Here is a 24938-nt window from a genome sequence, read left to right as displayed (position 1 = left end):
GTGCCACACCCTAACAGTTGAGGGAACCCGTGGAAGAGGTAGGCCCAGGAAGACCTGGGCTGAGGTGGTGAGGCAAGACCTTCGTACATTGGGCCTCACCGAGGCGATGACTACGGACCGAGACCTTTGGAAATGGGCTGTGCGTGAGAAGACCCGGCAAGCCAAGTAAGATCGTTGCCAGTGCCCCTGGACTGGTTCTTGTGCGGGTGGCACATGAGATGCACCATTTTGAGCGTGGCCGTTGCCAGTACCGCCTGACTGGCTCCTGTAGGATTTTCGAGCGAGATCGTTGCCAGTGCCCCTGGACTGGCTTGTGCGGGTGGCACATAAAAGACACCATTTCGAGCGTGGCCGTTTTCGTGCGGGTGACACGTAAAAGCACCCACTACACTCTCTGAGTGGTTGGCGTTAGGAAGGGCATCCAGCTGTAGAAACTCTGCCAAATCAGACTGGAGCCTGGTGTTGCCATCCGGTTTCACCAGTCCTCAGTCAAATCGTCCAACCCATGCTAGCATGGAAAGCGGACGTTAAACGATGATGATGATGATGATGATATATATATGATCATCATTTAACATTTGTTTTCCATGCTGCTATGTGTTGGATGGTTTGACTGGAGCTGATAAGGCCAGGGGTCACACCAGGCTCCATTGTCTGTTCTGGCATGGTTTCTACAGCTTGATACCCTTGCTAATGTCAACCACTCCACAGAGTGTACCGGGTGCTTTTTATGTGGCACCAGCAGCAGTGCTTTTAACATTGCGCTGCATATATATATATATACATTTTTTTTTTTCGTGAATTCTCCCTATATATATATATATATATATATATATATATATATATATATACACACACACACCCAATATTCTGACTTCACAATTACAACCGATTAATATTTTAGTCGTAAAAAATACAATCATTAATGCCCACAGGTTTGTATTTTAAACTCATCCCCGCCTAAAAAACCGTAACTTCCATTAATGTAGGAAGCAGCATTAGGAAATGAAAAGAAGAGAAATTACAAGGAATATAAGAACTTACATGTATTAATAGCATTCCTGCAATGAAACTGAGACCTTGACAGTAACCAACTTCTTGGTCAATTAAACTGTAGGCTTTTAACAAATTAAACAGTGCCAGTTGGCCTGGACCCAGCTGCGTTCGGAAATAAGGGTGCTTTGGAAAGGTCCTTCCTAAAAATAGAAAGAGAAGAAAAAAAGAATAGTGAGAAGAGACAGTAAATAACACACATCATCATCATTATTTAACAGCCACTTTTCATGTAGGCATGGGTTGGATGGTTTAACATGGAGCTGTCCAGACACCAATTGTCTGTTGTGGAATGGCTTCTACAGCTGGATGCCCTTCCTAACACCAACCACTTAACAGTGTTGGGTGTTTTTTAAGTGTCACCAGCATGGGTGCTTTTCATGAAAGGATAAGCTATTATGTGGGGAAGACAGCAATTTTATTTGACTTGACACATGTTATCAAGTACAGTAAATCCTCACATCTCCTGGTCCTTAGTGAGGCACAACATCCTAAGTTCCTTTCTCACCACTTCATCCCATACAATGGACTTCTTTCAGTTTCTGTCTACCTAATCCACTCACAAGACTTTGGTTGGCCCAGTATTGTAGTAAAAGACACTTGCCCAAGGTGTGGTTGGGAAACAAGCTTCTTACCACACAGCCACCCTGCACCTATTATTAGATTGCTAACATTGAATACTTGTGAAAGATATATTCAACTACATAGTTATGGAGCCAGACTCAATAGATGAGTGGACATTCAATACATTAGTTTCTCTTCGGTCATATCTGTTTTTATAGTTGTCAGGTCATTTTAACCCTTTTGATACCAACTTGCCTGAGACTGGCCTTGGTTCTATGATCTAAACTTCCTGCTCATCATTATCATCATTCAATGTCCATCTCATATGCTGGCAAATGAGATGGACATTAAGGTCCAATGAAATCTAGCATATGATCATTCCAGATGTGATCATCATATTTTTTTCATTATGGGCAGGAAATTCCTACACACAAGATGATACCTGCTGCTGTCTGGCCTCAGCATATCTATGATCAAAAGCATTCGAGCTGTGAGCATCTCATCCTTTTCATTGTGTACAGAAAATTCAGTACACACATGGTGATACCAGCTGTTGTTGTTGTTTAGACCCCAGGTCAATCCTGATCCATATCTATAATTGAAAACATTCTAGCTGTGGCAATGCAAGTTTTTTTTTTTATGTAGAGTTTTGACATGCAACGAGCTGAGTATATAATATTACTCTTTTTTACTCTTTACTCTTTTACTTGTTTCAGTCATTTGACTGCGGCCATGCTGGAGCACCGCCTTTAGTCGAGCACATCGACCCCAGGACTTATTCTTTGTAAGCCTAGTACTTATTCTATCGGTCTCTTTCGCCGAACCGCTAAGTTACGGGGACGTAAACACACCACCATCGGTTGTCAAGCAATGTTGGGGGGACAAACACAGACACACAAACATACACACACACACACATATATATATATATATATATACAACAGGCTTCTTTCAGTTTCCGTCTACCAAATCCACTCACAAGGTTTTGGTCGGCCCAAGGCTATAGTAGAAGACACTTGCCCAAGATGCCATGCAGTGGGAATGAACCCGGGACCATGTGGTTGGTAAGCAAGCTACTTACCACACTCCTGCGACTGACATTTAATTGAAAAAAGGTTTTCCAATTTTCTTTTTTTTTTTTAATGACCTTGAATTTTGACAAAACTAACTTACCTAAATCAATGAGTATTGCATGTTGGTGTGTAGTAAGTCGGCGCATTAAATCATCATAACTAGCATCATCAAGCCCACTGCCTGTGCTGACCATAGGTGACTGAAGCTGGGCCTGCTCCACCAAGAGCTGCCAGATTGCTCCTCGACGACTCTTTGGTACTCCTGAAAGACAATAACAATTTTTAGGGATCATAGTTTTTTTTTATTTTTTTAAATTTTTTTTTTTTTAAATTAAAGAAACCAATATTATTCAGAATTATAAATGGCTGGCCCGTTAGATTGTTAACTTCTTTTCTGACCTTGCGAATTATAAGTTCAAAACCTTGTACGAGCAAAGTTCAATCTCGGAATTTGGATATGTATATCCTTTTCAAGCGGACGTTAAATGATGATGATATATATATATATATATAAATAGATGCTTTGACTTAGTTATCACATACACACATATATGTGTGTGTGTATATATATATATAGAGAGAGAGAGAACAAAAGAAAGAGTGAAAGAAGTGTTGAGATTATTTAATAACCTTGTTTGATGCAATCAATCAGGATTTTCTTATCAAACTGAGTTTCCTTTCGGTTAGAATTATTGAGCATCGAATCCCAGACTTTGGTCACTTCTTTCAGGCATGGCGTTATCTCCTCATAGTCGAGATTCTGTCTCTTCTGTTGGATCTCATCTTGTCTGGCTGTAAGGTAAAAAAAATAAATAAATAAAAAGTAGCAGTAGTAGTGGTAGAGGTAGTAGTTATTAATGAATTAATAATTGGTAATGAAACTTCTCTTAGCAAACTGTTGGAAGACTTCTCACATGAAAATCTGAAAAGTTAAAAGTTACATTTTATTATATTGTTGTTAAGGATGTGATGACATTGACAATGATGGTGATGTTCTGAATTATTAAAAAAAAAAACCTACATAAAAATAACTAAGCAAAAAAGAATCTTCTTGAAATATGGTTACAAATACAGGGTGCAGCAAAAGTAACACCTTTTTGTTTATCAACTTTTTCTGAATGAAAATAAATTACAGTAGTTTAAGAAAACTTATAAAATATTTCGTTTTGGGATTTGGTTTGCAAGATTTTTTATGTGATTTCGTGTGTTGAAGCATATTCTGTTGTGTCTGGGGAGAGTCATTTTCTTATTGTGCCTTAAAATTTAACACACTCACCGGTAAAATTTCCACTTATTTTTCTATTTATTTTCCTAAAATTTTCTTTGCGTTTTGCAACCTTATCAATTGTCTTGACTGTCCCTTTTTAATAATGAAGTAGAGCTGTCGGATAGCTATCTTGATTTTTAGACAGCAGAACACGGTGTTTCTCAGCGTCTTGCTAGCTCGGCCAAAGCTTATTATATTTCGTTCTTGGATTTGGTTTGCAAGACTATTGATAAGGTTGCAAGATGCAACGAAAATTTTAGGAAAAAAAAAAAAAAAAAAAAAAAGTGGAAATTTTACTGGTGAGTGTGTTAAATTTTAAGGCACAATAAGAAAATGACTCTCCCCAGATACAACAGATTATAAAATATTGTTTCATCAAAACATGATCTGTTGTGATTAACAAACCAATTAACATGTTCAAAATGCTCCCCCTTGTGTTCAATACACTGCTGAACCATACCAGCAATACTTTTACAAACCATTTGGCATATTTCTACATTAATTTCAGAAAATTTACCAGAAATTGCTCGTTTTAATTCAGGAATTGTTTTCAATTTGAGCCTGTAAACAATGTAAACAACATCTTTCAGTACACCCCACAAGAAAAAGTCAGTTCACGTTAGACCTGCTGATTGTGATGGTTACACAATTGCTCCACATCACCCTATCCACCTCAGCTCAAAATTAAGATTTAACCAACCCCAAACACTTAACTCATAGTGAGGTGACATGCCATCTTGTGTAACCCTTTTGTTACCATATTCCTATTGAGATGCTCTGTGTTTCTTTCAATTACTTTAAATATAACAAAGAATTTAGTAAAATAACTTAGTTATCATTCAGCCAGTGTTAGGAACATAAATTGTGACTAAGGTTTGGTGGAAGATTTTAATTCAAAACTTATGAAAACAAGACATTTGTACTACAGAGCCAGAGCCAGTTTCAGCCGGGTTGGTAACAAAAGGGTTAAAGTAAATATCATTCAATTTTCAACTCTCAGCCAGTATTCAGTTTGCAGCATAAAAGGCGCTATTTCTGCTGCCTCTGTATTTCATTGAATCTTTAAACATTCTAAAATAAAGAACACCAACACATATATTCTTTACCTTTTTCTATTACTTGTTTCAGTCATTGGACTGAGCCCAAGCTGGGACACCATCTCGAAAGGTTTAGTCAAACAAATTTACCGTACTTTTTTTTTTTTTTTTGAAGACTAGTATTTATTCTATCGGTGATTTTTAGTGAACTGCTAGGTTATGGGGATGTAAACAAACCAACTCCAGTTATCAAGCAGTGGCAGGAAACAAACAGAAACAATCACACACACACACATGTACAATATTGGTTTCTTTCAGTTTCTATTCACCAAATCCACAAATAATAATTATTATAAGTATTATACAGAAGTAGATTGGCAGAATGCTAATAAATGTATTTTGTAGTGTCTTGGGAAAGTTGTTATGCCAATAATAACACACACATAAGTTCAATTCTACATCTTTATCATCAGTCAATTGATTAAATATCTAACCAACTAATTAATCAATCACTTGTTTAACATGTTGGTTAAACAAATGATCGATTAATTAATTGGTTAGATACTTAACATAGTTCAGTGGTTAGAATATCAGGCTTACAATCATGAGGTAGTGAGTTTGATTCCCAGACTGGGCTGTGTGTTGTGTTCTTGAGCAAGACACTTTATTTCACATTGCTCCAGTTCACTCAGCTGTAGAAATGAGTTGCGACGTCACTGGTGCCAAGCTGTATCGGCCCCTTTGCCTTTCCCTTGGATAACATCAGCAATCTGGAGAGGGAAGGCTGGTATGCATGGGTGACTGCTGGTCTTCCATAAACAACCTTCCCTGGACTTGTGCCTCAGAGGGGAACTTTCTAGGTGCAATCCCATGGTCAGTCATGACTGAAAGGAGTCCTTCTTTCCTTCAGATACTTAACTGACTAACAATAAAGGAGCAGAATTGAACTGCTGTGTGTGTGAGTTACTATTACTATTTGCATAATGACTCACCCTAGACACTGCAAAATACATTTATCAACATACTGATGATCTACTTCTCTATTATATATATATATATTTTAAACAATATATTCATACTGTCTGTCTTTCTATCTCTTGGTTTGTCCATGTATTCATCAATAAGTCCATCCACTGACCCATCTCTCTGTACCTGCATCCATATTTTCTATGTCTCTCTGTCTATGTGTGCATCAGCTTTTAGTCTATCTGTCCAGTCATTTCTCTAAATGTCCATCCATACAACTATCTAGCTGTCTGTATGCTTGCCCATCAATTTATCCATCCATTTGTTTACATGTCCATCCTCTCTATGTCCACTTGTATGTCCATTTATCCAACCGTATCTATAGTCCATCCATCTCTATGTCCACATGTCTGTGTCCATCTATCTGTCACTATGATCATCCACTTGCCTATGTCATTTTATCTATGTCCATTTGCCAGTCTGTATAACCTTCCTGCCTGTGTCCAGCTACCTGTCCATTATGTCCATCCCCCTTCTCTCTATCTATATATCCATCCACCCCTTTATCCAATAACCCACTCATCCACTTCCTCCATTCATCAACTGACCATCCAATCTATGAATCAATACATTAAATCCATTGATCTATCCATCAATCCTATCTACCACTTCAATTACTGGTCCATCCATTCGTGACTGAGTAAATACAGAGTTACCTATCTACCCATATATTTATTCTGTCAACGTCTACCCTGGTTAGTAACTATAAAGACACACTAATACAATGCAGCAGCCGTCTGTCTCATCTTTGTGACACAACACACTATCGCTACATCCAAAGCCATCATCATGTGTCCCCCCACCCAGCTTTCTCTCAATGCGCAGGGGGGGATAGGGAAAGAATGACGTGGGGGGTGGTGATGTATACCCAAACATCTATCCACAACCCACCCATTGCCCAAATCCGATTGACAGTGCGTCACGCCGCCCAACCGCGTTGCAAATGTAACATTAGACAGACAGACAGGCTGTCTCAGTTCGCTTGTTCTTCAACACAACATCACCACCGCCACCACCACACAGTCCGTCTTCTCTTCCACTTCCTCCCACGCAGACAATCGACCAGTGATGGAAATGGTGGTGGTGGCGGTGACAGCAGACTTCGATGGATTCTGCTGGGCATTTTCTTTCATCTTCAATAGCAGCAGCAGCAGTAGTAGTAGTAGTAGTGGTGATGATAGTGTTATTGGTGTTGGCAATAGTAGTAGCGTCAAGTAAACACTAACAACATTGCGCTCAGACTTAAAGAACAAACCCAACATGTACGCGAGTTGCTCGAGTTGCTAGAAATAGCAGTCAAATTTCCGGAAAACACGGATAATATACGTTAAAAGACTAGACGCACACGGGTGAAATACCTTTGATCATAATTTTATCGATCATGGTTGTTTCCAGTGGTGGTGGTGGTGGTGGGAAACTAATATTATTATCATCAGAATACACTTAGTAGCACGTACGGAAACAGTAGCAGTTGTAGTAGTTTGTAGTGGTAAATAGTAGTAAGCATGACCTCCCCAATACAACGGCGATTTAAATAGAGAAACTCATCACACACACAAGCACACACACACACACATATATATCGAAGTTTCCCATGCGCGCGCGCGCGAGCATGTATGAGAAAGTGCGTGTAAAAGCGGAAGAAACGAGTACTCGATACACGAGCAGAGTTTGTTTTTCAAGGAATACACGAGAGGGTTGTAACTTTTAGGAGGTGTATATACATAAAAACATACATTTGCGCACAAGTATACACACACACCCGTTTTATAAGTGTCAATAAATGAAGTTCTCGGCCCGTGATTCACTTTGTAACTTCTGCTGACCGAATAACTGATACACAGACACACACACACACACACACACACACACACACATATATATATATATATATATATATATATATATATATATATATATATATATATACATAGACACACAAACACACAACACAATTAATAGGTGTGCAGATGTCATTTGGTGCTGCGTGCGTGCGCGCATTTGGGGATTTCTCGGGAGCGAAAGAGCGTAGGTGTGAATTCGTGTGGGCGTGTATTCACGTGTGTAAAGCTGAGTAGATGCATTTCAGCATATGTGTGTGTTTGTGTGTCTGTTCAGGTGCGTATGGGTGTCTGAGTTGTGTATACACACACACACACACACACATCTTTATATGAGAGTGCTTGTGTTTGTATTTATATACGGGGAATGCACGAACGTGTACTTGCATGTACGTGCGTGCTTCGATTGTGTGTGTTTATACATCCTACATATATATTCCAGTGCTTCCATTGCAGGTGTGCGTGATTGCGTGTTATATATATATATATATATATATATATGTACGTGCGTGTTTCCATGATGTGTGTATATTGGGCTGCAGACACACCCGAATAAATACAGCTACCACTACAACCACAACAACAGCAAACGAGAGCACCTTTATGCAGCCATTCGGTAGGCTAGAAATAGCAATCAGTTCTTCCTCAAAACATATCTAACCGTTTTCAGAAAAGAAGGACGCATTGAATAATGATTATGGTTGTAGAGAGATCATGTGTTTGATCAGAGGTTTGCTTGACCGGGACTTAACAACAACAAAGACAACAACAAATAGTCACAAAAGAACGACAACAGCAGCAGTAGCAACAACAATGCGAACCCACTACGAACGAAGACGCCTATACGCAGTCACTCGACTTTGCTAAACATAACAACCTAGTTTTTCTCAAATCACACCTAAGCATCTTCAGTAATGAAGGATACACCAAACAATACAGTTCATGATATAATGACAAATCGGGTGGTCAACTCTGGAATATTTTTGGCTATGGGTTATAGTTGGGCTGCGGAGGACTAAACATAATAACAACACGAACTCACAACAACAACAACAACAACGTTAGCTAAAACGAACCGTCGGCATACATGTGAAATTGCAAAGAGTCCAGGCGAAGTTCTGGGCATCGGTGACCACATGTCGGAGGTCAGAGTCATAGGTCAACTGGTGAATACATGTAGAGAATAGCAATTTCTCTGGACACAGCACCTGACATGTGGCTCCACGATCGGCCATCAATAGTCACCGGGGAATGTGCCGGTGGCAGGGGTAGGAGGTGTAGGGCGATGATTGGAGGAGCCGTGGAGGAGGCGACCGAGATTACTGTTACAGGGCGGTAGCGGGCGTTGGAGGAGTAGAATAATACAATTCGGTGGATGGGCGGAAAAGTGAGTTGACATAATGCGTTCTTCCACTTTTTCTCTTTCTACCTACTCGAATAGAGTGATCTCTAACTAACAACTATACTATATTATTCTATAGAGTGAGACACGAAACCGCTATCCACATATATATATATATATATATATATATATATATATATATATATATATATATATATATATATAGTTTTAGGGAAAAGAACCAAGGTTCATGAACTCATCGATGAAAATCCACTGTCACATATAGAAAAATTAATAATTAAAAGCACAATAAATAAGTATAATATAATACAAAGTAAATATCTATATGTGACAGTGGATGTTCATCGATGAGTTCATGAACCTTGGTTCTTTTCCCTAAAACTATATATCTATATATATTTTATACTGTGAAACTTAATTTAATTTTAATTTTTAATAAATTGATTTTAATTGAGTTTTTACTTGTAATTTTGGATTTTATCCCTAATATATATATATATATATATATATATATATATATATATATATATATATATAGTTATTAATATTTCTAAGTCTCTCTAAAGCAGACTACGGCAGCGGTACTGGAAATTAATAGTTATCGCCAAGCCAACATGTATATATATATATATATATATATATATATATATATATATATATATATATATATATATATATATATATATATATACATACATATATCGATATATATATATATATATATAGAGAGAGAGAGAAGCGGAGAGAGAGATTAGAAAGCGCTAGATAAGATAGTGAGATGATAGATGAGACAATGAGACGGACTAACTGGATAGAGATAGATAGATAATTAGACAGTGAGAAAGATGGATAATTAGACAGTGAGAGATATAGCTAACTAGACAGTGAGACAGGTAATTAGACAGTCAGATCATCATCATCATTACTTTTACTACAGTACTTCCTAGCTTGCATGGGTTGAATGGATTTTCATTTGGCATAACTGGATTAACATTTTTCTTTTGTTACCACCATCTGCACCATTGCCACGGTGTGTGTTGGGTGCGTAAGTGTGTGTGTGTGTGTGTGTGTGTGCATGTGAAATAGAGAGACTCAAGGTTAGTGAATGAGAGGCAAAGGAATGTTTGACAAGTCAGAGATTGTAAAGGAGTATTATAAAGAGAGAGAGGGAGGAGGAGGAGAAAGAAGGAAGAAGAGAGGAAGAGAATACTGTGAATGTGTGTGTGTGTGTGCTTTAGTGTACTATTGCTTGTATATGTAGGCGGGATGAGCCAAGAGAAAGTGCTTTTTAACTTGATTAGTTATGCATGAATGGCAAGACGAAATGAAAGAAAGGAAGAGAGGTAAGGTAGAAAGGATCAATTGATAGAGAGGGAAAGAGATAGATAGATAGAAATACAGAAAGGGTGACGAAGAAACAGATATGCATAGAGAGAAAGAGAATGATGGAAGAGGAAGAAAAGGAGAGAGACAAAATTAAAGGAGGGAGACAGTAAAACAGAAAGAGGACCATGAGAGAGAGTAAGAGAATGAGAAGGACACAAAGAGAGAAATAAGGGAGAGGAAGGGAGGGAGAGAACAGAGAAAGGAGGGGGGGGAATTGCTTTCTTTTATTCATTTACTTGTTTCAGTCAGCTGACTGCAGCCATGCTGGAGCATTGCCTTGAAGGATTTTAGTTGAACAAATCGACTCCAGGACTTATTTTTTTAAAGCCTAGTACTTATTCTATCGGTCTCTTTTTGCCAAACTGCTAAGTTACGGAGATGTAAACACACCAACACCAGTTGTCAAGTGGTGAAAACACAGACACAAAGACATATGACACACACACATGATAGGCTTCTTTCAGTTTCCCTCTACCAAATTCACTCACAAGGCTTTGGTCAGCCTGAGGCTATAGTGGAAGACACTTGCCCAAGGTTTCACGCAATGGGACTGAACTTGGAACCATGTGGTTGGGAAGCAAGCTTCTTACCACACCTTTGGTCTAGTTAACATTCTGTCTCAGAGAATGATACAACAGGCTTTAACCCTTTTGTTACCATATTTCTGTTGAGATGATCTGTGTTTCTTTCAATTAATTTTAAATATAACAAAGAATTTAGTAAAATAACTTTGTTACCATTAACTTAGCGTTAGGAACACAAATTGTGACCAAGGTTTGGTAGAAGATTTTAATTCAGAACTTTTGAAAATAAGACATTTGTACTACAGAGCCAGAGGTGGTTTCAGCCGGGTTGGTATTGAAAGGGTTAAATGCTCAGTTGTTCACATATCAGAGGGTTAGGGTTGCTGGTCCTTACTCTGTGAAAGACAATGTATTCAACTCCCTATCTTTTACTTTCAACTTGTTTCACTCCTTGGATTTTGGCCATACTGGGGCACTACTTTAAAGAGTTTTGTCCAAGAAATCAACACCAGTGCTTATTTTCTTAAATCTGCTATTGGTCTCTTTTACTGATCTGCTAATTTATGGGGTTGTAAACAAACGAACAGCGGTTGTCAAAGTATCACGGAGTACATAAACAACACAAACACACACAAGGGGCATCTTTGAGTTTCCGTCAACTAAATTCACTAAAAAGGCTTTGGTTGGCTATAGTAGAAGACACTTGCCTAAGGTGCTGCACAGTGGGACTGAACCCCAGATCACAAGGGTGGAAAGCAAGCTTCTTAACCACACAGTCAAACCATCGTATATGTTATAATAATAATAATAATAATCCTGTCTACTATAAGCACAAGGCCTGAAATTTATGGCTGGGGTGGGGGATAGTCAATTACACTGATCTCAGTACTCAACTGGTACTTAATTTATCGAGCCTGATAGGTTGAAAGTCAAAGTTGACCCTGGTGGAATTTGAACTCAGAATGTAGCGACAGGCAAAATACTGCTACGCAATTTGCCCAGCATGCTAACAATTCTGCCAGCTTGCTGCCTTAATAATAATAATAATAATAATAATAATAATGATAACATTGGACATGAAACTCGGCTTGCAAAGACCTGTTGGGCAAGCAAAAACGATATCGTGATGGCACCTGTGCCCAGCGTCGCCTTCCTGGCACTTGTGCCGGTGGCATGTGTAAAGACATTCAAGCGAGATCATTGCTAGTACCACTGGACTGGCTCCTGTGCAGGTGGCACGTAAAAGCACCCACTACACTCTCGGAGTGGTTGGCGTTAGGAAGAGCATCCAGCTGTAGAAACTCAGCCAAATCAGATTGGAGCCTGGTGTAGCCATCTGGTTTCACCAGTCCTCAGTCAAATCATCCAACCCATGCTAGCATGGAAAGCGGACGTTAAATGATGATGATGATGATGATGATGAGGATAACAATGGGTTCAAATTTTGGCACAGGTCCAGTAGTTTTTGAAGGGAGGGGAAAGTCAATTACATTGACCCCAGTGCTCGGTTGGTACTTACTAACTCCAAAAGGATGAAAGGCAAAGTTGATCTTGGTGGAATTTGAAATCAGAATGTGAAGACAGCTGAAATGATACTAAGCATTTAGTCCAGTGTGCTAATGATATCTGCTTATACTTTAATACATCTTAATAATAATACAGATCGTCATCGACTTATGACAACAATTGGTTCTGACTGAGTGGTCGTAAGTCAGCCTATAGGCCTACATAGCTTTGTTTTATATTTTTACATTCTTAAAGTACATTCTCAAGTAAAAGTCACACACAGCATTCTGTATTATAACTGGCGTTAATCAAAAATTTCAGAGTCTCAAGCAGTCGTCTTATAAACAAATACAAGGTTGCCTCGATGAGTCTGTGACAGGATAGTCATCCAACACTTGGGATAACCACAGTGGCGATCGATAATCAAACCTAGGGGAAGTGTTTGTTAGTTGACATTATCTGTAGGTGGGTTAATTTCTAAGAAATTAAACCCATTAGATTTCAACTGGACTATTTATTACTGCTGCTGGCAGCTGGTGCACCAATCATCATAAAGTCAATCAGTTGTAAGTCGGATAGGTCGTAAGTTGACGACAACCTGTATTTTCTATTACAGGCCCAAGGCTTGAAGTTTGAGGCAGGGAGAGGCTAGTTGATTACATTAACCCACTGCTTAACAAAATACACCTGTGTGTTAACGATTCTGCTGGCTTGCTTCCTTAGTTAATAATAATAGTGATAATAATAATAATAATGATTTCTTTTATTTGCCACCAGGGTGAAGGATGAGGGAGACAATACAAAGACAAACATAAAGTGTGCAGGGGTTACATACAATGTAAATAATAATGATAATAATAATAATAATAATAATAATAATAATAATAATAATAATAATAATAATAGTAATGATAATAATAATCCTTTCTACTATAGGCACGAGGCCTGAAATTTGGTGGTGGTGGTGGTGGGGGGAGACTAATTGATTACATTGACCTTAGTGTTTTGCTGGTACTTTAAGTACTCAATTGGTACTTATTTTATTGACCCCCACAAAAGGATGAAAGGCAAAGTCGACCTCGGTGGAATTTGAACTCAGAACTTAAAGACAAAATGCAGCTAAGCATTTTGCTTGGCATGCTAATGATTCTGTGAAGCTTGCCGCCTTAATAATAGTATAATAACAATAATCTTCAAATAGCTGTGATCAAGATATGTTTCTTCATGTCATGCCAGATACCTCTGCCCCATCCCAATTAGCTTTGATAGGACCTCAATTTCATGTGGTACCTTTGCCAGTATCATCAGTGTAGTTGAGTGGTATTTATCTTCTACAAGGGCACGTAAAATACACCATTTCGAGATTGGCCGTTGCCAGTACCTCCTGATTGGCCTTCGTGCCAGTGGCACGTAAAAGCACCCACTACACTCTCTGAGTGGTTGGCGTTAGGAAGGGCATCCAGCTGTAGAAACTCTGCCAAATCAGATTGGAGCCTGGTGTAGCCATCCGGTTCACCAGTCCTCAGTCAAATCGTCCAACCCATGCTAGCATGGAAAGCGGATGTTAAGCGATGATGATGATGATGAGGGGTGTAGAAGAACCCAAAATATAACATCAATATGTGCATGTGTGTATTTTTTTATATTATTGAAACTGAAATAGAGAATTTCTGTTGTGAGTTGAGTTTCATGCCACTGCAAACTTCAAGAAGCAAGAATGCCTGAAGATTGTAGTGGCATGAAACTCAAGCTGTGAGACAAACTCTCATTGTCAGTTTCAATAAAAAAAAACAAACAAACATTCTTTACAACATGGATTGAGCACTCCTCTCTCATTTGTCTAAAATAAACAATGTACGCATTCAAGTGCATCCATACATGCGTGTGTATGTGTGTGTGTTCAGGCACAGAATCTAATTAATTGAGGTAACAGATTAAACATCTCATCTCCTCTCACCTAACAAACTAGTATATCTCAATCTTGTATTTATTAACAAGCTGACTTAGGCTGATACAGATCATCTCTAATCTCCCTAAATTCCAGTGATTATATTTTATAATTATCTCTCTGTATGGTTTTTCTCATATGCACACACATACACACACACACACGTAAAGTAAATGTATATATATACATTTTGATGCATTATGGCTGAATGGTTTAGAAGTTTGCTTTGCAGTCATGGGGTTCCGGGTTCAATCCCACTATATGGCATCTTGGGTAAATGTTATTTTCGATAGCCTTGGGTCAACCCTTATCTTATGTGTGAAATTGGGTAGATGGAAAACTATATAGAAGCCTGTAATTCAAAGTTTCGGCCTTGTCAGACATTGTGTCATACCAATTCTGCATGAGAATCACATTAAGAGTACACATGCCTGTGGAATACTCAGCCACATACAAGCTAATTAAATCAATAGGTAGTTCAGTAACTGAATAAATAAATAAATATTCAGTGTCACAAAGAAAAAAGAAAAAAAAAAAAGAGAAAGTATCCTGCACACTCTGTAAAGTGGTTGGTGTTAGGAAGGGTATCCAAATATAATAAACCCTGTCAAAGCAGGCACTGGAGCTCAATGCTGTCCTCTGGATTGTTACATCCTGTAAAGCTGTCTGACCCATATCAGCATGGAAGTCAGATGGTAAATGATGATGATGGTGATGATGGTGATGATAATGATGGTGATGATGGTGATAGTGATACTGGTTTTCTGTTTATTTACTGTTTTCCCATGCTAGCATGGCTTGAACAGGAATTGACTTTTTTTTAAAGGAAAAATTTTATGGTTGGATGCTCTTCCTGTCACCAACTTTCAACAATATTTTTCTTTTGTTTTTCAAACAAGTTTATATATTTCACAGGTCTTCAAAATCTCAGAGTAACTAACCTTAATGTTAACAACACTACCACTTAGCTCAGATGTTGACAAAAGAAATCTCAACATTCATGCAAAATTACACACACAAACACACCATGGGTTTAATACAATTATTATTATTATTTTTGTCTTCCAAATTCACTCACAATGGCAAAGGTTAGCTTGGGAGAATAGTAAAAGACACTTGCACAGTAGGATTGAACCTAAAACCATATGGCTGGGAAGGGAACTTCTTAAGCACACAGCCATACCAGTATCTACAACACACATACACATACACTCACACAAATACTGGCTCATTTGATGGTAAAAGTAAATGATTTTTCTGTTGAGAGAACATAAGAAAATAAGTCAAAATATTACAAGATTAGAAAAAAAGAACCTGGCCAGAAAAGACAAAATTTACCATTTTTTAAAATCATTACTTTCAATTACTGTCTAATGGCCAATTAAGGAAAAGAAGGGAGAGAGGGAGGAAGAGAGAGAGAGAGCTGGACAGGTAGATATGGATATGGAGTAGCAGATATATATATATGTATATATATATATATTATATAGAGCAGGCATATGTGATCTTATTGGACTATTCCTACTCGATACGTTGGGCAAGACTTTTCCTGACGTACACTTCGCAATTTACAAAGATGATGCCTTATATATATATATATATATATATATATATATATATATATACATATATAAATATATATATATATACATATATAAATATATATATATACATATACATATATATATATATATATATATATATATATATATATATATATATATATAAATATATATATATACATATACATATATATATATATATATATATATATATATATATATATATATACACATATGAGTGTGTGTTGGAAAAAAAGAATAGAAATGGCTTTTCTGCTAATTTTTTCCACCAGAAAAGTCATTTCTATTGATTTTATCAGAAAAGCCATTTCTATTAATTTTTTTCAAATACATAATACTGTTCCAAGGAATTTCTATTTCTTATTTTACTATATATATATATATATATATATATATATATATATATATGCAGACAGACAGAGAGGTATATGGATATTTTGCTATAAGCAGACATAAATAAAACAGTTTTACAGTTAAACATCTAAATATACTAGAAATAAAAATCTAGATGTAAGAATATTAGAATAAATATCTGTATGAGGCAGCAGACATTGACATCTCAAAGTTTCATATACTACATACACAATCATCAGTAAAGGAAGAGAGAGAGAGAGAGAAAGGTCATATAATGATACATATCTATTTCAGTTTAAGTATAATGTTAATTGATTTTCAAGAAAGAAACAAAATGTAACAAAACAGACAGAAAGGCTAAAAATACATGCACTATATGAAGATACTTACATTTTTCGGAAAATATATGCAAATGAATTAACATTATAGAGTACTCTAATACATTTAGAAGGAGCTAAATATTAAAATCTTGCATTATATGTATTCATTTTCATTCATTCCTCATTTAACGTCTATTTTTCCATGTTAGTATGGGTTGGACAGAATTTGTTGAGGCAGATTTCCTACAGCTGGATGCCCTTCCAGTCACCGACTCTTAGCAGTTTCCAAACAAGGGAATATTTTCCCATAGCTAGACATATTTTTTTCAGAAGACTGTAAATGAACAACTTTGCTTGTATGATGGGGATGCTTGTTTACAACCAACACATGATGTCTAGACAAAGGTACACAAAGATACACACATACAACAGGTTTCTTTCAGTTTCTGTCTACTAAATCTGATGACAGTGTGTGTGTGTGCGTGCATGTGCAAGTGTGTATATATAAACACACACACAGCGCAATAATACTATGCCTTATTCCAACATAAATGTTAATGATATGCCAGTGCATGATATCTTGAGACAGGGATAATTAAAGTCTCAAATGAATGTATATTTCAGTATGTGTTCATATTAATTATTTGTTGTCAGTAGACATTGATGCACACACATACATATACACAAGCATACACACACACACACACACATATATATATATATATATACACATACACAAACATATATGTGTGTGTAAACAAATATACATACATATATGCAAACAATTACACACACACACATATATTCTTTTTTTTTATAGTTTCAGCTTAGAGCTGCGGCCATGCTGATGCACTGCCGTTTTGCTACACTGTTATTACTGAGAGCCTCCTCCAATATGTGGCACCTGGTGAAGAATGGAGTTTGATGCAGCTACCCTCATTTGCACCTCTTGCTGTGAGGTAGGTTCATCTGGGACCCTCGACAGGAAGAGGTCCAGCTTTGATTTAAAAACCCCTACATCTACTTTGTGCAGGTTCCTCAGGCTCTTTGGGAGAATATTAAAAAGCTGTGGGTCCCTGAAACCCAAACTGTTGTAGTAACTGGTCTTGAAGCGCGATAGCATTGCTGGGATCTTTGGCACTATGCAGTGTCGTCCTGTTCTGGCATTGGTGTAGCTTTCAATGCCAAAATTTGGCACAATTCCTTCCAGGATCTTCCAGATATATATTACTGTATACCTCTCCCGCCTTCTCTCCAGGGAGTAGAGTCTTAGCTGTTTCAGCCTTTCCCAGTAGCAACATACATATAGTCAGACAAAGAAAGAGAACATTGAAAAGACCTGGCTTTAACAAATATTTAATATTAGTGAAAACAATTTGTGGAGATTGGCTGTAGTGTAAGTTGGTTTACAACATATTATATATATAAAGCAAATTAATTAATCATTTGGTGCATAATTAACAATGTTTGTTTAGTTCACCATGAATTACCTTTTGTTAATGACTGATGGCATTTAAAAGTTTGATTGAGGTTAATGATTAGCTTTGATTGAGGTTAATGATTGGCTTTGATTGTCAGTTGACCCGAACAGGATTTGATATCATATATTAATGAACTTAATGAAATTGTTATGGTGAAGCAGCTTAGTTAGTGATGAATTCCTCCACATCAACAACAGTAACCCCTGATAACCACAACACCTGAATACAGGCTTTCACCATTAACAGTATTGCTTCTCTGGACATCAACACACTAAAACTTCTAAGTCTAGCAGCTGACTTGGTAGAAACGTACAAGATTATCTACTGTCTTTCCATCTACAAATTTGGACACCTTTTTGAATTCAATACCTCTTCCACACGCAGACATGCTTATAAAATCAAAAAAACCAGCACAACACCCATGACTTTTAGAAACATTTTCCCAGGTTCAGAATTGTCAAGGCATGGAAGAAAGTATCTGTGCCAATTGTTAGTTATCAGGACATGGCATCCTTCAAAAATTCCATGCTTCCAGAAATTCACCAACACTACTCCTGATATGGGTGGAGGCACAATGGCCCAGTGCTTAGGGCAGCGGACTCGCGGTCATAGGATCATGGTTTCGATTCCCAGACCGGGCATTGTGAGTGTTTATTGAGCGAAAACACCTAAAAGCTCCACGAGGCTCCGGCAGGGGATAGTGGCGAACCCTGCTGTACTCTTCCACCACAACTTTCTCTCACTCTTACTTCCTGTTTCTGTTGTGCCTGTAATTCAAAGGGTCAGCCTTGTCACACTGTGTCACGCTGAATATCCCCGAGAACTACGTTAAGGGTACACGTGTCTGTGGAGTGCTCAGCCACTTGCACGTTAATTTCACGAGCAGGCTGTTCTGTTGATCGGATCAACTGGAACCCTTGGCGTCGTAACCGACGGAGTGCCAACCAACGTGTTAGTGCTCCAAGTTCCCCTACAACTTCAGGGATGACATTTACTCTCTTCATTGCCCACACTCTTGCAATTTTTTTCTTATTTTTTTCTGGATACGGTGTCTTGATAAAAATACTGGTAATTGTGATACCTCTGCATGAGAGTAATGGTATAAACGAGGATGGAACTACAGGTGATGAGCTTTCACTCGGCAGATGCCTTACAGGTGACCAGCACAGGCCCAGTTATCATTATATGGCTGCCAGAACAAAATGGCCTAACACTGATGAATTATTATTATTCATTTCTTTCTTCTCATCCTTTATGTAAATAGCTACACAAATTGTTGTCTGTTCTTGTAACGTCTCCTCATCTATACCCCTGTGGCTAATAAAATTATTACTATTATTATTATTATTGTTACTACTACTACCCTTTCATGTCTGTTGAAATAATCTTCGTTTCAATTAATTTTGAAAATAATGGAGAATTTAGTGAAATAGCTAATTACCAAACTGATGTTTGGAATATAAATTAATATGAAATTTTGATGGAAGGTTTTAATTTAAATCAGTTTATAACAAGAAGTTTGTATCAAAGGACCAACGGTGGAGTGAGGTGTATTAAAAGTGTTACACGACAAGAAACAACACTAGTAGCCAAATGTCCCTCAGATTATAGCCAATCATTCACTAGCATAGCTAGAGGGAGAGGCAGAAGGGACAGTCATGCCCCAGGTGGTGCTTTTATGGGGCAGAACCAGTTTTGGGTCTGCTGTAGGCAATATGTATTTTTTGTGGGGGCCTGGGAGTAGCAAACTACCCCCCCAGCAGCCCACATTCTAGCTATGTTGGTGCAATCATTTTAAATAACAGAAGCATATATTGAATTATGTCGCTCCTAATATTAAAAAAAAATGACAGGATGGTCATTGCTGGGATGTAATTGATCAATGGTCTATTTGCTCAAGGCTCACTTGTGGCAAAAAAAAAAAAAAAAAAATGCAGCAACGACTACAAACAATAGCAAGGAACAATATGAAACTGAGCCAAATAGGGAGCCTATAGGTAATCAATTTGCTAGAAATAGCAGTCAAATTTCTGTCAAGGTAGTATCTTTGCTTGCTTAAAAAACGAGAAGGAGATATAGCATATTAAGGATAATGTAGTCCTGTGTACATTAACCCTTAAAAGAAGATTAGATGATCCTAGACTGAATCTTTTTGATCACAGATCTGCTTAATCAGGATTAACATCAAGCTAAATAACAACATCAAAAGCTACTAGCAACCATCACAACCACCTCCATGAACAATTACAAAAAATAACACAAACAAGAAGCTCACAAACTAAAACAATTATTAGAAAACATTATTATTATCATTGTCTTATTATTATTATTATTATTATTATTATTATTATTATTATTATTAATATCTACCCCCTCTTCCATCCTAAATAATCAATTTTACCGATATTTTTCTCAATTTTGATAATTTATTTTCACTTCTGTTTTAATAACAATTATTGATTAGAGCACAATAATTATCTGTGTATGTGAGTGTATAACACATTCCAGAGTAACTGATGTATACACATAGACAAATGTATACATAAACAGAGGCAAATGCACACAGGCATGAATAGACATATACATACACACATATATACAATATACATAAACACACAAAAATGCATGAGCATACATATAAATACATAGAGGTATGCAGATAACATACACAAACACAGAGAAGTATATAATGACATAAACATACATATTAAGGCACACAAGCACATATAAATACATGCATGTTTAATTAAATTATAGTTATAATTGTTTCCAACTTTTATCATAGATACAAGGGATCACACAGTTTGGGGAAGGGCAGAGAAAATGAGCAATTGATTATAATGATCTTAGTATATGACTGGTACCTTATTTTATCAACCCTGGAAGGAAAAAATGGTAAATTGAAATCTGGTGGAATTCAAATTTGGTATCTAAAGGAAAGCAATTTAATACCACAGATAATTCTAACTGTGGGTCTAATACAGGGCTGACCAACCTAAGGTCCACAGACTTTTATCATGCAGCCTGCTTGATACTTTCTTGAAATGGGTTTATTTAACCCTTTTGTTACCAACCCGGCTGAAACTGGCTCTGATTCTGAGTACAAATGTCTTGTTTTCATAAGTTTTGAATTAAAATCTTTCACCAAACATTAGCCTCAATTTATGTTCCTAACACTAACTAAATGATAACTAAGTTATTTTACTAAATTCTTTGTTATATTTAAAGTAATTGAAAGAAACACAGGACATCTCAAAATAAATACAGTAACGAAAGGGTTAAACAAACATTTAAAAAATCTTATCAAAAATTAAAGACTGTGATGAGAAGTAAGGAAGAAAGATACCACTGATTTTGCAATGATAATATTTCATGTTGAATCAACCATCATTCATTCATTATTGTAATAATAGCATGAGAAAGCAAAATGCGGCCCTCAAAAAACTTTCTGTGATTAAAGTGGTCCGCAATGTAATTCGAGTTAGCCAGGCCTGGTCTAATAACTCTGCCACTGTACCTTAATCACCATCATTTTAATGTATATGTTTCCATGCTTGAATGAGTCAAACGAAAGTATGTTGAGGGAGCGCTTTTCTTTTTAATAGCAGGATGTCCTTCCTGTCACCAACTTTCACTTGTTTTGTAGCAAGGTAATAGTCTCCCAGTCTATCAAACTACAAATGCCCTGGACATGTTTTATGTGGAAAACTGAAAACGTAGAGCATCAGTTGAATGAGGCCTGGGCATGCTTTCACAATGGACTACAAGCAAATGACACTGTCAAGAAGCCATTGTTTACAAACCAGTGAATGTGAGGAAAATTTGAAATCAAACAAACACACACATCATCATCATCATCATCATCATCATAGTTTAACGTCCGCTTTCCACGCTAGCATGGGTTGGACGATTTTGACTGAGCACTGGTGAACCAGATGGCTACACCAGGCTCCAATCTGATTTGGCAGAGTTTCTACAGTTGGATGCCCTTCCTAACGCCAACCACTCTGAGAGTGTAGTGGGTGCTTTTACGTGCCACCGGCACGAAGGCCAGTCAGGCGGTACTGGCAACGGCCATGCACATACATTGCAAATTTTCCTGTTGTAGACAACAAATGAGGGTTCTGCAATTCCTAGCTAAACAACCTGCACAAATTGACTTGTTTATTGTGATCGAATATTTGTGCAATACATGAGCTCATTCTCTATCAAATTGATATTGCCTACACAGGTGCAGCATGCCACATATCAGATGTTGAAGTGATTGCAAAATGATGTGAAATGAAGTCTTTTGGTTAAAAAGCCCAGATTCCATTGCATCCAAGCCAATTCATGCCAGCATGAAACATGGACACTACATGATAATATTAATAATGATGATATATACAAGGGCTTCTTTCAATTTCCCATTTACCAAATCCACTTAGAATGCTTTGGTTGGCTTGGGGTTAAAGCAGAAAACATCTGCTCAAGGTACCATGCAGTGATACTGAACCCAAAACAAAGTCGTCAGGTTTATCCATCTCTGTACATAATAATAAAAATAATACTTTCTACTATAGGCACAAGGCCTGAAATTTGGGGGAGGGGAATAGTCAATTACATCAACCCCAGTATTCAATTAGTACTTATTCTATCGACCCTGAGAGGATGAAAGGCATAGTGGACCTCAGCAGAATTTGAACTCAGAATGTAAAGACAGGTGAAATACCACTAAGCATTTTGCCCAGCATCCTAATGATTCTGCCAGCTTGCTGCCTTGCATAATAATAATAATAATAATAATAATAATAATAATAATAATAATAATAATAATAATAATAATAATAATCCTTTCTACTAAATGCACAAGGCCTAAAATTTTGGGGGCAGGGACTAATCAATTACATTGACCCCAGTGTTTCCACTGGTATTTAATTTATTAACCCTGAAGGGATGAAAGGCTAAGTCAACCTCGGAATAATAATAATGATTTGTTTTATTGGCCACACGGGTCCAAGACAGTGAGTGCAATATCAAAGGGAGAAATACAATGCACAAAATGTAGGGTTTACACTGATGAAAAGGAAAACAACATCAACAACAATTTCTTTGCTTAGCCGCAAGGGCCCAAGATGTTGTGGAGAGAGTATAAATGGAAGCTGCAAAAGGGGACTCAAACAAGAAACAGGAGAAAGATTTGACAAGAATTAAAAATAACAACATCAAATAAAATATCAAAAAATAAAATTGTATATATATGTGTGTGTGTTTGTATGTATAGTTATATGTGTATATATGCATAACTGTAAGAGAGAGTGTATACATAGATGTGCATGTGTATGTGTGTGTGTGTGTGCATATGCAAGGGTGAGGAAGTGTTTAACGAAGTAATCATTATCCTTATCATTATTATTATTATTTATAGTATATTGTTCTTTAAATATGCTCTCTCATTCACAAAAGTGGTGGTAGTAATACTAATGGTGGGAGTGGTGGTGGAGGTTACAATTATAGAAGTGGGGTGAAGGTCAAAAGGTTACAAAAAGCAGAAGCTAAGTAAAAAAAAAAAAATTAAAATTAAAAACAAATAAAAACTGCAGAGTATTAAATATAGCAGTACAATATAACAACAACTATTGACATTACTACGACACAAAGAGATCTACTAATTATCTTTAGTATAAAAAAAGTAGAACTACAATTAACAACAACAACAACAACAACAACAACAATAGCAACCACTACTGAGAAGCGAAGGTGCAAGATTTTAAATAGCAGTGTGGGTTTTCAGTACTGAAGTGATGACAAGCCTTACCTCGGAAAACCACCACAGAGCGTGAGCCATAGAAGATGAAATACCCTGTGGTCAACAAGGGTGACAACAGCAGCAACGGCAACAACAACAGCAGCACCGACAGCAGCAGTCGCAGAAGAAGAAGAAGAAGAAGGAGAAGGTAAACAGGAAGAAGGAATGTATGTTGTTCGTCTACAGTTTGAGGGTTTAGGAAGTGGGCTATTTGTGGGTCAATCATGGGTCAATCGTGGATTGATTGTGGGAGAGTCATGGGTTTATGGAGGGTTATTTGTGGGTTGGTTATGGGTCAATTATTGGTGAATTGTGGGTTACTTTTGAGTTGATTGTGGGTCGAATGTGGGTTACTTGTGGGGTTGGTTGTGGAATATTTGTTGGTTCACTGTGGGCCAACTGCAGGTTGCCTGTGGGTTATTTGATGGTTGATTATGAGTTATGTATGGGTTGATTGTTGGTTAGCTGTGGGTTGATTGTGGGATATTAGGGAGAGGGATCGAAAATGGATTGATTGTGGATTACTTATGTATTGATTGTAAATTATTTATGGATTGCTTGTAGATTATTCATGGGTTGGTTGTGAGTTACCTGTGGGTTGACTGATGATAAATTGTTGATAAATAATTGTGGGTTGACTGATGATAAATTGAGTCACTTGTGGGATATTTGCATTGACTGTGTGTAATTATGGGTTACTTGTGAACTGATTGTTGGTTACTCATATCTGTTCACTGTCTAGCATTTTTTTTATAGCCGAGTTTGGATTTTCCTTCTTTTAGGTTATTTGTTGGCTCTTGAAGGGTTTGTGTTAGCTGTATTTC

General features: G+C 37.2%; 1 protein-coding gene across 7 annotated transcripts in view; it reads right to left on the bottom strand.

Annotated features, from left to right (window-relative positions):
* Positions 1 to 24938, bottom strand: part of LOC106879533 (TBC1 domain family member 4) — a 203185-nt gene that overhangs the window by 12723 nt on the left and 165524 nt on the right. For 5 of the 7 annotated variants that reach the window (XM_089354972.1, XM_089354976.1, XM_089354974.1 and 2 more), the window contains exons 12-15: positions 24124 to 24168; positions 3321 to 3482; positions 2791 to 2952; positions 1045 to 1196 (exon numbers count right to left, since the gene is read on the bottom strand). In XM_089354972.1, the coding sequence (XP_089211098.1) occupies positions 1045 to 1196; positions 2791 to 2952; positions 3321 to 3482; positions 24124 to 24168 (521 nt within the window). The remainder of the gene's footprint in view (positions 1 to 1044; positions 1197 to 2790; positions 2953 to 3320; positions 3483 to 24123; positions 24169 to 24938) is intronic. The other 2 variants (XM_089354973.1, XM_089354975.1) reach the window with 1 other exon arrangement.

The sequence above is a fragment of the Octopus bimaculoides genome, chromosome 7, assembly GCF_046866305.1.
Source record: "Octopus bimaculoides isolate indiv1 chromosome 7, ASM4686630v1, whole genome shotgun sequence".
Classification (NCBI taxonomy): domain Eukaryota; kingdom Metazoa; phylum Mollusca; class Cephalopoda; order Octopoda; family Octopodidae; genus Octopus; species Octopus bimaculoides.
The sequence above is the reverse complement of the archived record's forward strand: the minus strand, read 5'-3'. Positions and strand labels throughout refer to the sequence as shown.